The 18,877-nt window shown below is 38.5% G+C and overlaps 1 protein-coding gene across 5 annotated transcripts in view; it reads left to right on the top strand.

Moving 5' to 3' along the window:
- The window catches only part of LOC143885388 (copper ion binding / methyltransferase), a 55,351-nt gene that overhangs the window by 951 nt on the left and 35,523 nt on the right, over positions 1-18,877 (top strand). For 2 of the 5 annotated variants that reach the window (XM_077389538.1, XM_077389539.1), the window contains exons 3-5: positions 2,060-2,329; positions 4,743-5,008; positions 6,618-6,691. In XM_077389538.1, coding sequence (XP_077245653.1) covers positions 2,060-2,329; positions 4,743-5,008; positions 6,618-6,691 — 610 coding nt within the window. Of the gene's footprint in view, positions 1-1,734; positions 1,980-2,059; positions 2,330-4,423; positions 4,663-4,742; positions 5,009-6,617; positions 6,692-18,877 lie in introns of those variants that run through there. The other 3 variants (XM_077389540.1, XM_077389541.1, XM_077389543.1) reach the window with 3 other exon arrangements.

Here is an 18,877-nt window from a genome sequence, read left to right as displayed (position 1 = left end):
GCCCATCTAATAGACGGTTTGGATCATTTTATGGTGCAGACCATACCGTACTTTTAGTAAAGTGAGGGGTGCCCTCATCAAAATACAGTAGAATATAGTAGTGCTGATAATATTTCCCTAATTTATAGGCTACTGATATTGGCACTACCATATTTTGATATTTGCACGAACTCATCTTGTCTTTTCTTTTTTAATTAGTTTATGACAGCTTTGGGGAACTGTAATAACCTTTGGCAACTGTTTAAATAATAAAAGACATGATGCCTTCGTGCAATTATAAAAAACACGGTAGTGCCAATATCAATAGCCATACACTTTGCTGCCCGAATGCCGGCTGTCTTCTCCGCTTGTCACAGGGTTCTCAGAGAGGTAGGTAGGACTTCTATCCTCTATTTTTTGGGAAATGATATTAGCACAACCCTGTTTTAATAATTACACTAATTTTATTATTTAAAGAGTTGTCGAAGGTTATTACACTAACCAAAAAGCTACGACAAGCCAATTAAAGAAGAAAAGACGAGCAGAGTTCTTGCAATTATTGAAACATGCTTGTGATGATAGCTTTTCCTTTTCCGTTTTTATTATTTTCGGCCTCTTTTCCCATCTTTCTATCCTCTATTTTTTTTGGGGAATCACATATCAGCACAACCATGTTTTAATAATTGCACTAATTTAGATTGTCTTTTGTTATTTAAAGAGTTGTCAAAAGGTTATTACACTTACCCTATATAAATCATTTATAAATCCTTATAAACCAATTATAAACACTCTAAACCACTGGTAAGCCTTAATAAACCACTAATTACGATTATAAACCACTACGGAGGATTCTTAACCAAAGAAGCTATATAAACCACTTATAAACACCCACTTCAGTACCGGTTTATGGTAGTGAAATACTGGTTAAACTTAAGAAATTAGTGGTTTACAGAAAAATAACAATGATTATAAAGTGTTTAAAGTAATTTAAATAAGATTAAATAGTGATTGAAGGCTTTCTGCAATGGAAGACAGTAGTTTAACATGAAAAACTTTCATTCAAGTTTATAAGCATGCCTTATAATGGAAAGAGAGGGGAGAGAGGTAAAAATACACACATTTCCATTAAATGGAAGCTTTCTGCAATGGAATGGTGGTTTATAGTGAAGGTTTTTAAGATTTTCAAATCCAATAACGTTTTTTTCCAATATTTGTTGAAAATGGAGGCGTTGTGCAATGCAATGAAGGGTTAGGAAGGCTTTCACATCTAAAAATGAGGTTTTCAACAATAGAATGGAGCTTTTGGCATCTAACAATGGAGGTTTTTGGGTTTCAAAAATGGAGGTTTTTGGGTTTTTCATACGTAAGTTTTTTTGGTAGGTGGGAGGAAGAAGAAGAAGAGGGAAAAAGGTGGGTTTTGAGATTTGTTTTTCTCTAAATGTAATCATTTCAAAAAGGTGATTTGATAGGGAGAGAGAGAGAGAGAGAGAGAGAGAGAGAGAGTCAAGGGCATTTTAGTCATATGCACTCTTGATTGGTGATTTAGAAAACACCCCTCTTGAAATGTCATAGTCAGTAGAAACCCCTTCTATTTGGTCATTTTCCCTACTTTAATAGTTGCACAGACACATCTTTTCTTTTCATTTTTAATTGATTTGGAAGAGCTTTTTGGAAACTGGAAATAACCCTTGACAGCCGTTTAAATAATAAAAGACAAAACGAGTCGGTGCAATTATTAAAACATGGTTCGGCTGATATCATTCCCCATTTTCATTTGCTAGAAGCCTAGAACATCTTACACTTTCAAAAACCCTACTAAACCCCAAGCTTCTATTCTCTCACACTACCTATCACTGTGAAAAAGAAAATGGCCGGTCTCATACCTGAGACCGTTTCAAAACTATTCACACCAGAAACCCTTCGATCCGCCGCTAAGCAATCCGAGGGCATCCATCTCGTCTCTCTCCGCCTTAGAAGAGCCATCAAAAAATTCCTCCGAGGTTTAAACCCCTAAAACCCTAAAACCCTCACCTCCTCTTTTTCTTCTTCTCTGATTAAAAATATTTCAATTGAATTTCAGATCGAGAGGACTCTCACATGAACAGGAAGGTCCTAAGCTTATCGGAGTCATTTAATGGAATTAAGGATGTCAATCTACAGCTCTGCTCCTCTACTTCCAGAGAGCTTGTTGAGGACCCTCTCAAATCCATGGAAAGTTCCAAACGCTGGAAAATAAAATCCTCGTACGGGGATATCGGATTCAAGTACAGAGATGATGAGACTTTAGCTTATGTTGCCGCTCGAATGCCCGCTGTATACTCTGCTTGTCACAGGGTTCTTAGAGAGGTAGGTAGGGTTTCGTTTCTATCCTTTTTTTTGTTTTTTTTGGAAATGATATCAGCACAACCATGTTTTAATAATAAATAATTACGTTAATTTATGGGAAATGTTATCAGCACTACTGTATTTTGATGAGGGCACTCCTCACTTTTTTTTAAGTACGGTATGACCCACACCATAAAATGATCCAAACCGTCCATTAGATGGGCCACAACCTAAATAGGTTGTGCCCCAAAAATTATTTTCGTAGGTTGATCCTAACCCTCTGATCTATAGAGGGTTAGAATCAACCCTCTAACATTCAGATCGTAGGGTTAAGATCAACCAATGGAAATGATTTTTGGGGCACAACCTATTTAGGCTGTGGCCCATCTAATAGACGGTTTGGATCATTTTATGGTGCAGACCATACCGTACTTTTAGTAAAGTGAGGGGTGCCCTCATCAAAATACAGTAGAATATAGTAGTGCTGATAATATTTCCCTAATTTATAGGCTACTGATATTGGCACTACCATATTTTGATATTTGCACGAACTCATCTTGTCTTTTCTTTTTTAATTAGTTTATGACAGCTTTGGGGAACTGTAATAACCTTTGGCAACTGTTTAAATAATAAAAGACATGATGCCTTCGTGCAATTATAAAAAACACGGTAGTGCCAATATCAATAGCCATACACTTTGCTGCCCGAATGCCGGCTGTCTTCTCCGCTTGTCACAGGGTTCTCAGAGAGGTAGGTAGGACTTCTATCCTCTATTTTTTGGGAAATGATATTAGCACAACCCTGTTTTAATAATTACACTAATTTTATTATTTAAAGAGTTGTCGAAGGTTATTACACTAACCAAAAAGCTACGACAAGCCAATTAAAGAAGAAAAGACGAGCAGAGTTCTTGCAATTATTGAAACATGCTTGTGATGATAGCTTTTCCTTTTCCGTTTTTATTATTTTCGGCCTCTTTTCCCATCTTTCTATCCTCTATTTTTTTTGGGGAATCACATATCAGCACAACCATGTTTTAATAATTGCACTAATTTAGATTGTCTTTTGTTATTTAAAGAGTTGTCAAAAGGTTATTACACTTACCCTATATAAATCATTTATAAATCCTTATAAACCAATTATAAACACTCTAAACCACTGGTAAGCCTTAATAAACCACTAATTACGATTATAAACCACTACGGAGGATTCTTAACCAAAGAAGCTATATAAACCACTTATAAACACCCACTTCAGTACCGGTTTATGGTAGTGAAATACTGGTTAAACTTAAGAAATTAGTGGTTTACAGAAAAATAACAATGATTATAAAGTGTTTAAAGTAATTTAAATAAGATTAAATAGTGATTGAAGGCTTTCTGCAATGGAAGACAGTAGTTTAACATGAAAAACTTTCATTCAAGTTTATAAGCATGCCTTATAATGGAAAGAGAGGGGAGAGAGGTAAAAATACACACATTTCCATTAAATGGAAGCTTTCTGCAATGGAATGGTGGTTTATAGTGAAGGTTTTTAAGATTTTCAAATCCAATAACGTTTTTTTCCAATATTTGTTGAAAATGGAGGCGTTGTGCAATGCAATGAAGGGTTAGGAAGGCTTTCACATCTAAAAATGAGGTTTTCAACAATAGAATGGAGCTTTTGGCATCTAACAATGGAGGTTTTTGGGTTTCAAAAATGGAGGTTTTTGGGTTTTTCATACGTAAGTTTTTTTGGTAGGTGGGAGGAAGAAGAAGAAGAGGGAAAAAGGTGGGTTTTGAGATTTGTTTTTCTCTAAATGTAATCATTTCAAAAAGGTGATTTGATAGGGAGAGAGAGAGAGAGAGAGAGAGAGAGAGAGTCAAGGGCATTTTAGTCATATGCACTCTTGATTGGTGATTTAGAAAACACCCCTCTTGAAATGTCATAGTCAGTAGAAACCCCTTCTATTTGGTCATTTTCCCTACTTTAATAGTTGCACAGACACATCTTTTCTTTTCATTTTTAATTGATTTGGAAGAGCTTTTTGGAAACTGGAAATAACCCTTGACAACCGTTTAAATAATAAAAGACAAAACGAGTCGGTGCAATTATTAAAACATGGTTCGGCTGATATCATTCCCCATTTTCATTTGCTAGAAGCCTAGAACATCTTACACTTTCAAAAACCCTACTAAACCCCAAGCTTCTATTCTCTCACACTACCTATCACTGTGAAAAAGAAAATGGCCGGTCTCATACCTGAGACCGTTTCAAAACTATTCACACCAGAAACCCTTCGATCCGCCGCTAAGCAATCCGAGGGCATCCATCTCGTCTCTCTCCGCCTTAGAAGAGCCATCAAAAAATTCCTCCGAGGTTTAAACCCCTAAAACCCTAAAACCCTCACCTCCTCTTTTTCTTCTTCTCTGATTAAAAATATTTCAATTGAATTTCAGATCGAGAGGACTCTCACATGAACAGGAAGGTCCTAAGCTTATCGGAGTCATTTAATGGAATTAAGGATGTCAATCTACAGCTCTGCTCCTCTACTTCCAGAGAGCTTGTTGAGGACCCTCTCAAATCCATGGAAAGTTCCAAACGCTGGAAAATAAAATCCTCGTACGGGGATATCGGATTCAAGTACAGAGATGATGAGACTTTAGCTTATGTTGCCGCTCGAATGCCCGCTGTATACTCTGCTTGTCACAGGGTTCTTAGAGAGGTAGGTAGGGTTTCGTTTCTATCCTTTTTTTTGTTTTTTTTGGAAATGATATCAGCACAACCATGTTTTAATAATAAATAATTACGTTAATTTATGGGAAATGTTATCAGCACTACTGTATTTTGATGAGGGCACTCCTCACTTTTTTTTAAGTACGGTATGACCCACACCATAAAATGATCCAAACCGTCCATTAGATGGGCCACAACCTAAATAGGTTGTGCCCCAAAAATTATTTTCGTAGGTTGATCCTAACCCTCTGATCTATAGAGGGTTAGAATCAACCCTCTAACATTCAGATCGTAGGGTTAAGATCAACCAATGGAAATGATTTTTGGGGCACAACCTATTTAGGCTGTGGCCCATCTAATAGACGGTTTGGATCATTTTATGGTGCAGACCATACCGTACTTTTAGTAAAGTGAGGGGTGCCCTCATCAAAATACAGTAGAATATAGTAGTGCTGATAATATTTCCCTAATTTATAGGCTACTGATATTGGCACTACCATATTTTGATATTTGCACGAACTCATCTTGTCTTTTCTTTTTTAATTAGTTTATGACAGCTTTGGGGAACTGTAATAACCTTTGGCAACTGTTTAAATAATAAAAGACATGATGCCTTCGTGCAATTATAAAAAACACGGTAGTGCCAATATCAATAGCCATACACTTTGCTGCCCGAATGCCGGCTGTCTTCTCCGCTTGTCACAGGGTTCTCAGAGAGGTAGGTAGGACTTCTATCCTCTATTTTTTGGGAAATGATATTAGCACAACCCTGTTTTAATAATTACACTAATTTTATTATTTAAAGAGTTGTCGAAGGTTATTACACTAACCAAAAAGCTACGACAAGCCAATTAAAGAAGAAAAGACGAGCAGAGTTCTTGCAATTATTGAAACATGCTTGTGATGATAGCTTTTCCTTTTCCGTTTTTATTATTTTCGGCCTCTTTTCCCATCTTTCTATCCTCTATTTTTTTTGGGGAATCACATATCAGCACAACCATGTTTTAATAATTGCACTAATTTAGATTGTCTTTTGTTATTTAAAGAGTTGTCAAAAGGTTATTACACTTACCAGAAAGCTCTGACAAGCCAATTAGAATAGAAAAAAAAAGCCAAGCAGAGTTCGTGCAATTATTGAAACATGCTTTTTAAAAAAAAATTAATTATTGAAACATGCTTGTGATGATAGCTTTTCCTTTCCCTTTTTTATTATTTTCGGCCTCTTTTTCCAAATTTCTATCCTCTATTTTTTTTGGGAAATGATATCAGCACAACCATGTTTTAATAATTGCACTAATTTATATTGCCTTTTGTTATTTAAAGAGTAGTCAAAAGGTAATTACACTTCCAAGAAAGCTCTGACAAGCCAATTAGAAAATAAAAGACACGCAAAGTTTGTGCAGTTATTAAAACATGGTTGTGCTGATATCATTTCCCTTTTCTTTTTCATTATTTTCGGCCTCCTTTCCCTCGTCTCCCCATTCTGTATGTGTTCATTTGGTGTCTATTGTTTTATGTTTAATTTGCTCATTTTATCATTTGATTGAGTTTCTTTTCAGTATATGCTTGTTTTCAACTTGTATTGTTTTTTTTTGTAGGTTCGCCGGAGATTACCAGATTTTTCTCCAGCCAGGGTATTGGATTTTGGCTCCGGTACCGGTTCGGCTCTGTGGTGAGGATTATATCAATACCAGCTTCATTTTTTATATTTTGCATTCAGTTAGAGGATATTGATATGTGCTATAAAGCTTCAATAGTCAACATATTTGAAAATGCCACTAATTCTATAAGTGATGTATCAGTAACTGCATGTTAGAATGTAAATTGAAAGAAATCAATTAGGGAACAGATGTGTATTAACATTCCCTGTATGGACATTTTCCCTGCCTCTGTTCCTTGGATTTTAATGTTAGTATGTGATGAGTTTATATTACACTTCTGCCATTTTATAGATCATCTTCCATCTAATTGAGGTCAAATAAATAAGTCTGTTGGACATATCGGTTAATGTTTTTTAGTAATGAACTATACGTAGTACTCAAACACTTCAAAATAGGTGCTGAAACCTTGTCTGATTCATCAATTTTTAAGTGTACAAGCTGTAGCCATGGCATAAAGTGCTGTCCAGATGCAACATGGTTAAAAATCTTATAGCAAAACTCTTTTTGGAAAGTGATCTGAATTTGACAAGCCGGGGCATGGAGATACCTAAAGATACGGTAGTATTCAATAATATCCATAATATATGTTGGTACGTTCTTCTATGCACACTTTGTTGAACAATACATAATTTATTAGTGGGGTTATACTGGAAGTCTTGTTGGATTTTGCATTGATGATGATGAACAAACATTTTGCTCTCTGCCTAGGACATACTGTTGTCCTAAACCCCAAAACGTTTTTATACTATTCAGAATTCTTGTACTTTCTTTTATCATTTCATACTTCCACATTATGACAACCAGTGAACATCATTCTCCATTGGCTTTAGCTCAAGAGAAAATTTATATCATTTGATTATTGATAATTTTGTTAGATAATAGCCATGTGAAAAATATTTGAAAAGGGGACCTTCTGTATCACATGTTCAGTATCCGGATGGACTTAGTTGGTCCTTCATTTACAATATTAGTTGGTCTTTCATTTTTCAAGAAAATTAGTGTACTCTTGGTTACTCATGCTTTTGCAACCTTTGTTGGGTTCTCATTCTGCAACCCAGCCTCTTTCTAGGGTAACTTCTATTTTCCAAGTCAGCTGTTGTCTCTAGCTGTCCACATTGATACTGACCGTGTGCTCAAACCTGCACCTTTTAGGTTTATTCTTTTTTTTAGTTGTGCAAATTTTCATTTAAACCAAAGGAAAGACCGAGGTTGTCAGACCTAGAGATATACAAGAGCATCCAAAAACAAAATCATAGTAGAAAGAAAACGAAAGGAAAAAACATATAAGGGGGGAGGTAATCGAACGTCTCTAGCCCCTCCACTGCTACACCCTCCCTCGCTATTCTGTCCACCACACTATTGGCAGACCTTCTAATGTGCTTAAAGACGATCGATGACCCTCCCACTTGGTCTTGGATCTCGTCAAAAAATTGCGTGAATCTCTATGGGGCACGTGGGAACCTAAGCCAACTAATGACAATGAGGGAATCACCCTCCACTACCACCCTATCCAAGCAGTCTTTGGCCAATCATTTTATCCCCTGATGAAGTGCTCGAACCTCCACCTCATTTGCATCTAAGACCCCTACTATAGGTCTTGCAAAAGCCCATAAGACCACTCTCCCTGCATCCCTTAGAACACCTCCAATTCTTGCTGGACCTGGATTGCCCATACTGGATCTGCCAAAGTTAAACTTTAAGAAACCTTGTGCTAGAGGTTCCCAATCTTGCACAATCACAGGGCGCTGTGCTACACTTAAGCAGATCTTCCTCCATTCCATAGGTCAAAAGTGGATACAATCCTAATGCTTCGTTTGGTTGCACAAAAGCTCGGTAGCCGTCGGAATTTGATTTGGATTTGGCATGCCATTCCACGTTTGGTTGCCAAAATGCATTGGACTCCCATTGATTCCCTTGGATTATTCTCATGTAATAATTGCTTGTCTTTTTCTTGTCCCCTTCTTCCAAAAGCAAAGAATTATGGTTGAATTTTCTACGGAATAATGCTCTCTCTCTTTCTCTCTTCCCTCTCTCTCCTCTCTCCCTATACTGGTAATGACACCCCCTACTTTTTCTCCTATTCTCCCATTATTTGCCGCGCAACCAAACACTACTACACAATTTTCTGAGGTAATTCTAGGCAAATCAAAATGCTTTTCTACTCCCTTTAACTTCCTATTTCTCTACTCTCCAAGCCACTCCAAGCAACCAAACGTAGCATAAAGCAAAGAAGAATTTTCACCCATGATGTAGTCAGTGTAATCACTTTCACAAACAAGAAGAAGAAAGGGGATTTAGCTACTTCTTCAATGACTCTGGCATTTCTTGCTTTCCATAGCACCTATATTTTTGGTAGGAGAGAAACATTCCAAAGAATCTTGCCTTTCTTCTTCCATGGAACCGACGACCAACCTTCCAAGAGATCTGAAAGCATAGAGGGAAACACACAACATATCCCAAACCTGCACACAACATATCCCAAACCTGCTTAGGATGATATTCCACACCTCCCTGGCTAATTTACAGTGCAAGAAGATATGGTCTATCGATTCCCCTATCTTTATGCATAGGGCACAATGATCTACTATCAACATCTCCCGCTTATGCAAGAAGTCAACTGTCTAAATTTGACCAAGAATAGCGGCCCAACCAAAGGTACACACTCTGGGAGGCGCTTGGATCGTCAACATTCTAGCTACTCTGGAGAGCACATGAGAAGACACAAGCTGGTGATACAAGGAGTTGATAGTGAAAACCCTAGTAGGATCCCAGATCCAATCTCTTTTGTCCACTCTTGACTGCTTTATGTAGCACCCTTCTAACATCTCATGAACACTAGTCACTGTAATTTCCTATCAAAGAAGTTCCTTCTAAATACTAGCCTCCATAGAACCCTGTCGTCACTCCTCTCATAACAGTCTTTCACCAAGGCTACCTTATGCGCTGCTACTGCGAACAATTCAGGGAAAAGTTATTTTAATGGAACCTGTAAGCACCCTTCTAACATCTCAATAATTAAAGATTTATTCTCTTATTGCTTTTTACTTTGATGCCATCATGTTTTCTATCAAAAAAGCAAAAAAAAAAAAAAAAAAAAACAATGGATCTACGAAGTATATCAAGTTGAAGAAGAAGATAAATTGTGTGAACAAGTCTGAATCTAAAAGAAAGCAATTGGAATGCAAGTCGCTTTTTCTTTCTCTTTTATTTGAAAACCCTAGATTTTATGCCCACTCCAAGTGAATTTTCATCCAAATAAGTTGTGTTGGATGGATTCGGATTCACTTTTCGGGATCCAACATGGATTCCAAATGTCGGATTCGGCTAACTCTAAAAAGTAGGATTCATGGATTCAGTATTTTTTATTAAATAAAATAAAAATCACTTTTTCAACCGATTTTAAGAAGTTACCAAAAATGACACGGATCCAATCAAGGGCCCTTTTCCGCCTCTTTATGCAAGATCTACGATTCCTCATATATATATATATATATGTGTGTGTGTGTGTGTGTGAAAAATTTAAGGTGGAGCGTTGAGTTGCTAAGGTTTTTATTAAGAGAGTGAAAGAAGGAGAAGGGAGGTCGATGTTCGAGTGTGGAGGGTCGATGCATCAGGGTTTTTATTATGGGAGAAGGGGTTTTGCTTTTAAAAAATCCAATTAAGAAAAAACACATTTAAAGGGAAAATATACAGGATTCACATTTTAAAAGAGACGACAATTGGTTGGATTTTGGTTAAGAGTCTGCTCTTCAATCTTGAGGATGGAGGTTCAATCCCAGCTTACCTACCTAAAAAATTGATGAGATGGATTCGCCCGATAAAACAGGATTCGTGTGGAACACGGCTATGAAAAGAATCCAGTTGTGTCCCACGCAAATCCATGTCCAGAACATGTGTCGAAACGTGTTGGCACGGATTCGGCATAGTGGGGCAAAAATTCCATGCAACACAGTAGATAAGTAAACAAAAATTTTGTAAACGGCTCCAAAGTTATTTGAACAAAAATGAAAAATCTATTCCTTTAATAATTTTTCTTTGAATGGTAAAGAAGCTTTATTAAGAAATAACCAAAAGCATAAAAATAAGAGACCAAGATGGTGAAAAAGTGAGCTAAAAATCAGAAAATGGAGAACTCAAGATGGATCATCGACGAGATATTGGTCATGAACAATATTCCTCTAGTCGCTAATACAATTGCAATATTCACACCACATTTGACCTTATGTAGTTGACTTGTTGATGATCCTGCATGCTAGCTCTCAACTTGTATGCTCTAATATGGTGCTTACGATAATAATCTAAAGTTAGACTATATGCACCATACTTTTAAAACTCCCATGCTTCCGCGTTGACTCCCCTTTACCTTGGCCGCATTCCGCGTTGCACTGCACATTTGACCATATGTAGTTGACTTGTTGATGATCCTGCACGCTAGCTCTCAACTTGTATGCTCTAACGTGGTGCCTACGATAATAATCTAAAGTTAGACTATATGCACCATACTTTTAAAACTCCCCTGCGTCCACGTCGACTCCCCTGAGTTGACTCCCTTTTACCTTGGCCGCATTCCGCCTTGCGCTGTATCCACATTTTGCTTTTCGCCGTACAGAGTCAATAAAAACTCCTTTGATTCTTCCAAATTATGACCACATTAACTGAGTACTCGGTTGTGTCAACCGACTACTCGAACGCGTCGTGCCGAGTCAACTAGGATTTTCTTTGGCCTCGTTCCGTGCCGCATCCGCATTTTTAAACATTGATATGCACACAAATCAAACCCTTGTTTTGCCTTGATTTTTATTCTTCTTTGATGATTTCTTTAGCGCATGGGAGATTACATTTGCATCTCCTCTTTGGGAAGAACTTGTTCGCGAGTCTAAGGATTCAAACACCTCCAACTTCTTCGGTGCAATTATCAAGACACATGCCTTTAATTATCTTTAACCTTGCATTTTTCAAGGATTCCACTTTTTTCTAACCTATGGTGCCTCGAGAGGTGATGTAGGACTTGGAATAGAAAATAGAAGAAAGAGGAGAAAAGAAGAAGAATAGAAGAGGAGAATAATAAAGGAGAGGAGAACTAGAAGTAGAAGAAGAGAAGAATTTGAGTAGGATAAGAATAGAAGAATAAGAAATATGTAGAGGGGAGAAATCACAATCAATCTTTAATCATAATAAAACTAAAAATCTCTACTACATAAGGCCTATATATAGGCAATGGAAGTAATATTCCATGGAAATAAATAAAAGCCCTAAAAAATAAAAAAACATGAAAATAAAATTCTAGAAACTAAATAACATTGAAATAAAATCCTAATGGGCAATATGCCTCTTATCCAAGGAAGCAGGATTCTTCCCTGGGAGCCTTCGATTCCCGTTTCGATTCCCGCTCTGGCAACCTTGAGCATGATTCTTCCTTGGGAACCTTCGATTCCCGCTTTCGATTCCCGCTCTGGCAATCTTGCTCTTATCAAATATGCCTCTTATTGGGCCTACAATCTGCATCATTCTCCCCCTCTTGAAAAGAACTCACCCTCGAGTTCTAGTCCTCCTGGATCAAATATATAGACGATCCGCTCAAGCAGTAGGAGTCGTAATCTGTCGGAGGTACTTGTGATATCTAGTGCTCGTGACAACTTTGAGAATAATCTGAAATGCCGGCAGAGCGACAGGGAAGAAATCACCCATGTAGAATCATAAAGACGCGAAACTCTCCTGACAAGTAATGTGATGTGATCCGGCCATTGCATCGTTCTCTTTCCATTATCGCACTTGTTATTTTATTTTTACTGAGGGTTGTTGGATTTATTTATGTTTATTTGATATGCCTAGATGTAGGGGATGTTCACATCATCTAGGGCCCACCATTGCACATACCATTTATCCCTTATTTATTTTGTTTAGCCTATTTTTCCTATTATGCCCTTACGAGCTTATTTTCCTTTCTTTGTTTCAGGGGCAAGGCAGTCTTTTTACTTAAGGATTAGTGCTAGCAACGAGGGTCTACCAAAATAAGCATATAAATATGAATAAAGGGGAGAAAGTGCCCTAGTTTTAAAAATAATTTGTGAAAGAAGAAAAAGAAGGAGCCGACGACCCCCCTCTCTCTCCTCCACGCCTAAGGCATGCTCTCTCTCTCTCTCTCTCTCTCTCTCCACTCACGGCTACGGTGAGTTACCCCTTCTCATCTCTTTCTCCTCTCTGTCTCTCTTTCCCCCTAATACCTTCTCCCTATTTTCTTTCTCGCACCCTCATTCCTTCTCTCTATTCTCTTTCTCGCACCCTCATACCTTCTCTCTATTCTCTTTTTCGCATCCTCATACTTTCTCCCTACTCTCTTTCTCGCATCCTCATACCTTCTCTCATTCCCTCGAACCCTCTATAATCTCTTCCCTACTTTTCTTGTCTCCCTCAAATTCTTATTTTGGGGACTACGATGCTGCTCGGACATTTGGATTGCACGTAGGAGCTTCTCCCCCCATTCTCTTGGCCTATTTGTTTGCAAGATCTACAAGTGAAATGACTGCTACAATTTACCGGTAATATTTTTCCATATTTTTAGCCCTTTAGTCAGATTTTAGCCTTTAGAAACCCTTAGGAACATCCCTAAGTAATTACTCTAGCCTATTTTGGGCCTTTTACCATTTTTTTAACAATATTTGGGTCCTAGATCTTTATTTTTATCCGTGGACAGCAACATAACAGTGAATAAAAGTTATTGTTCGAACCTTAAATCACCATCTTTTCATGCTATTTATGTTTTTACGTGTGCATTCTTTCTTAGTATGTAAATTTCTCATTCGTGGGATCTCTTTAAAGCTAAATTTATGAATCTGTAAGTTGCTATTATTCACTTTATTGTTTGCTTGTTTATTTCTGGCATGGATATGACTATATGAATTGTGAAAGTTGGTTCCACTGAGTTCTTAAAGATCCTGTAGAAATCGCGAGCCTCCGGGTTTGCACCATAATGCGACATGGAAGATAACAACTTACTCCTCCTGGTCTGGCGTGAAGGTCATGGGCGGCATCAATCCCTGCTCTATAAGGGTGTTCTTTAGCAAGCCTCGGCATATCTTCACAGTAATATTCTTTTTTATAATCTTATCTGGCCAGCATAATTAATTTCTGTAAACGCTACGACCTCCTGATCAAGCTGCATAACAAGCTCCTCTGTGTCAGCACAAAGCTCGACAATCTGTCCAATCAGCTCAAAGATAGGACAATCCTCAACAACATGCTCTCGATCATCCGTCTCAGGTAATGGCTCATCGGTCAGATCACTCGTCTCTAACTCACGACGGTGCTCGGTCGACTCTGTCAATGGATCAGCCTCACGTGGCTCTGCCATAATGATTAATGTCTGCCTCGACCGTGTAAGTGTCAAGCTTGCACTCTAGATGCTCGGTAGTCAACCATGGGAAAATCTCTGAATCGTCACACTCATCGGCGTCAGTCTCACCAACAATATCATTTGGATTGGCATGTAACTCCTCAATAACACTCACTATGTTCTCCTAAGCTGATCGAATTGTTAGCTTCATCTCCTTCATGTCAAGTTTCATCCCGTTCAAGTAACTATATCCTTTCCAATATTGCCTGAACTTCGGCTTCTTTAGGTTGAACAGCTTCTTCACGTTGAGCAACTTCTTCACGCACTAATCTTTTTTCATACCGATGTGCTAATATCGCATAAGTACTCATAAGCTCATAACGGATCTCCTCCCATCGACGGAATGGAGGTTCGCCTTCGTGGCGACGCTCTGTCACCGTGCGAACATCATAATAGCTATAGTGAGTGTAACCTTGAAAATATCAATGTTTGTACCCATCAAAATATGGAACAACTATTGGAGCCATTGGGATCGGTGTTGAAAAATGAAATCAACTGTCTTATCTTTTTGTCATGTCGAATGAAACACAATGTCTTTTGTGGATCTCAAATCGGACTCCCGGATGTCCTGGATCTATGATCAGACTAAAATGGACGGACGATGAAAGTTGGCTGAAGTAGTGCTTGGGGCTGCTGAGAGTGAGTTGGATAGACCCTTCAAATCGTCCTGAATAACTCGTGTTAACGGCGAGGCCAAATTCCGAGCAGAAATGGCCTGAGTGAAGAGAGAAAACTGAGATGGAGAGAGGGGAGAGAAAGTATAGAGAGAGAATGGGACTAGAGAGGGAAAGAGAGAAAAATACTCTTAGATTTTTTTTTCTCTTTTTTTTCCGTTCTCTCCTTTTTTCCTTAGTTTTTTTCCCTTGGCCTTTGTATCCTACAACTGTAGGTTACGAAGTGGCTCTTTAATGACACATACAACAACTTGGTTGCTACTCTGGTGAATATGCACAATGCCTACCTACTAAATATCCATATGAATGAGAGAGAGACAACAATTGAACACAACTCAACTAAGCCTTTGTCCCAAACTAGTTCGGGTTGGCTAAATGAATCCTTTAGAAATTTTTCGTGAAGAAGGTGGAAGAATCTACCCGGCTCAAATTGACAAGAGTGCCCTAAAATATCTTTTCTCAAAAAGTAAACCCCGCCTCTTACCTTCTCGTGCAAAATTTTGAAGCGTTTCGGAAACCCAAAGAAGGCTTATCTGCCGCTATTCTGTAGAAGTAATTGTGCTAAAGTTTAGGCAACCCAAAAAATATCTTTACTTGCTATGTTGTACGAAGAAAGAAGGGAACGGAAATGTGGGTTTCCTTCAAAATAGAAACTCTGAGTTTCTCCCTTTCTCGCGTAACCACTGGATGGAGACTTTTGGCGGCTAGATGCGAATTCCAACGAGGGCAGTGGTTTCTCTGACGATGATGGTCGTGGCAATAGTGGCAACCGGTTAAGTTCGTGGTAGATGGTTGGGCTGCTAAGCAAGCAGATAGAAGGGATAGCCTACTGACTGTGTAACACCTAGTTTAGGTTAACAGGAAGGGGGATGTAAGGATACCTGAAGATGTGGTCGTGGCTGAAACAGGAAGGTTTGGTTATTGTGGTTGGGGTTTTTGGGTTAGGGTTTCGATATAGGAGTTGGGTTTCTATTGGGTTGAGAAAAAAGGATGGTGTTGGGAAAGTAGGCTAGGGTAGTGGCTTGTAATCAAGGTATGGGGGCCCTCGGTTCTGAGTTTAGGTACTGTTATGTGAACTGTAAACAAGGAAGGATGGGGGCGGTCAATTAAACAAAAAGTGCTTCGTTTCTGCTTGGTTTTGGGAAAGTTTCTGGGCTTCAAACTACATATGGGTAAGGGTTCGGGTAAAGTTTTCAGGCTGATAATTGGCTGATTTGTAGAGGGGATGGTGAGGCTAATAATGAAGGGGAAAGTGGTCTATCAGATGATGTTTTGGGATGGTGGGCAGTTGAACTATGGAATTACGGGCTGTCGAGAAATTGACTCACCTAGAAACTTAGTGTGAACCTCCAAGGCTGGACTTGAAGCTTCGGTCTTGGTTCTTTAGCTCTGATACCAAATTTGATGTAGATTGAGAATAGAAATAGAAGAAAGAGGAGAAAAGAAGAATAATAGAAGAAGGATAAAGAAGAGGAAGGAGAGAAGAATTAGAGTAGGAGAAGAATAGAGGGGAGAAATCTGTAGAGGGGAGAAATCACAATCAATCTTTAATCATCAAAAAACTAAAAGTCTCTACTACATAAGGCCTATATAGGCAAAAAAAAGGGCGGCCCAGTGCACGAGGCTCCCGCCATTGCGGGGTCTGGGGAGGGCTAGATGTACACAGGCTTCCCCTAGGTTGCACAGAGGCTGTTTCCGTGACTCGAACCCGTGACCACCGGGTCACAATGAAGCAACCTTACCGTTGCGCCAATGCCCGCCTTCTTATTGGGCCCTAATGGAAGTAAAATTCATTGGAAGTAAAAAAAGCCCAAAAAATTAAAAAACCTGAAAATAAAATCCTAGAAACTAAATAATATGGAAATAAAATCCTAATGGGCAGATATGCCTCTTATTGGGCCTACAATCTGCATCAAGAGTTCTTTTACGTTAAAGGTTTTTCAATATCCAGATGCTCTTTGAGATACTTGTTGACAAAGATGAATATCTTCACTTGCCTTATATGTTGCATTCATCTCTTCAATGCTTTTTCTAACCTCTTCATGCAACTCTTTCATGCATTCAACCATTTCTTCTGCTTAATCACTTGCATTATATGAATTAGGCAAAAGTTGTAATAATGACTCGATTGCCTTCATTTGCAATAATGAGCTCTTTTTGCAGTAGTGCGAGTTCTTGAATAGTTGTGTAAAAACTAAATTTGTGGTAGGATATTGTCCCATTTCTTTGAATTTTCATCAACTGGCTTCTTAGAAGTTATCCTAGCTACTACAAAGTAGTATCAAAGAGGAACAAAAAATATAGAACTGGTCTGTTGTGAAATTACACCAACTCATTTTGTGGTGGAATAGTGTCCGATTGCTCTGGATTACCATCAACAAGGCTTCTTTCCCAGCCACTACAAAGTAGTATCAAAGAAGAGTAAAAAAAAATAGCGACTATTCCATCATGAAATTACACTTCTGTGGATTAGTGTACAGCTCTTCTATTTGTAAATTTTCCAACACATCACGGAGATGCCACACGTCAGCCTTTTTGTCAACAATGTACACTAATATGTCGTTGAAATACACCACCATGAACTTTCCAATGAATGGCTTAAGTACTTGGTGCATCAAACTCGTAGAAGTGCTTTGTGTATTAGACAAACCAAATGGCATAACCATCCATTCATAAAACCCTTTGAATGTGGTTTTCTTTTCATGTCCTTCATGCGTATGAATTTGCTGATAGCCACTCTTTAAATCAATTTTTAGAGAACACTTTGGCACCATATTTACTCTCTAACATGTCGAGCGATCTTTAAGGAAACAGTATTTGACACTTACCAATTCTATAATCCACATAAATGTACCACATTCCGTTTTTCTTTGGCATCAATAATGTTGGGATAACACATGGGCTCATCGATTCCCTTATAAATCCCCTTGTTTTCATCACCATTGTCTTTGTAGTTTTTATGCTCTATTGGGGTCATCTAATTGTGTGGCGAACTAGGCAATTTTGACACTAGCACTAGCTCCCGGTGCTGTTGCCTGTCCCTTTAGCGATCAACCCATAGGGTAGCTCATCCAACATAACATTTGCAAATTCCTTCATGTGGGGTTCGGATTCCTTTGAATTTTTTTATGTCCTTTCGTCTCCTTCCCTGACTACAAGTGCATAGTTCAAGCCACTCTAGCTTAGTTCTTTCAAAAGGCCATTGGCCACAAGGAAGTTTCATTGCAACCCCTCCTTAGTGGACTTGGGAAACTCCTCATCACATATGGATGGAAGAACAACATTTTTACCATCTTTGCAGAAGGTGTAGGCATTTTTTCCCCATCATGGGTAGTTTTCTGGGCATATTGCCAAAGTGGATCCAACAATAAATGGCGAACCTCTGTATCCACTACGTTCATATTGCCAAGGTCGCCCATCAATAAATGACAAACTTTTGTATCTGCTACGTTACACCAAACTCCATCTCTAATTTTTTTCCAGTCGAAAATGCAATTAAGCACCAATGTTTCACCTTAGATTCGTTACCTTTCTTGAACCAACCGATATGCAATGACTTTGGAAGTGGCTCCGCACTCGACTACAATTTGGATACCATTTCTTGTGAGATGCAATAATAACATAAGCGATGCTAGTGGTGATCGATGACCCTTCTAGACATCTCCCACAATTTCGTATGTTTGATTGATGGATTTGGGCTGTACCTCCTGGCCATGAGTTGCTATATTATCTCCTCCATGTTCTAAGTGCTTCCCCGATCCCTTGCACCGTCCCTAAAAGTCGTTTGGGACTGTTCTGCCTCAACCGTGTTCGCACGAACTACTGCTTAAGAAGCAATCTAACATTGATGTAATTCCATGGCATTGCGACTGGGAATATGCAGACCATAATGTTATGATTTTATCTTTTTTTCTATCTACATTGCACACGAGGCTTAATAAGATAGAAATAGTTAGTTTATTTGTTAACATTCCATTTCCTTGCCAATGTTGATAGAAAATACCTTCATGGTTGGTTGGGAAAAAATGTGACTAGATCTATGATTTAACCGACACTTCGAATTTATTGCTGACACACGTGTGATGGAGGACCGGGAAGCGAAGAAAGGGAAGAGAAATAGAAGAAAGAGT

The sequence above is a fragment of the Tasmannia lanceolata genome, unplaced genomic scaffold (genome assembly GCF_043159265.1).
Source record: "Tasmannia lanceolata isolate RefF3 unplaced genomic scaffold, GAP_Taslan_0.1 ptg000008l, whole genome shotgun sequence".
Lineage (NCBI taxonomy): Eukaryota > Viridiplantae > Streptophyta > Magnoliopsida > Canellales > Winteraceae > Tasmannia > Tasmannia lanceolata.
Note: the sequence above shows the minus strand (reverse complement) of the source record. Positions and strands in the feature narration are given on the sequence as shown.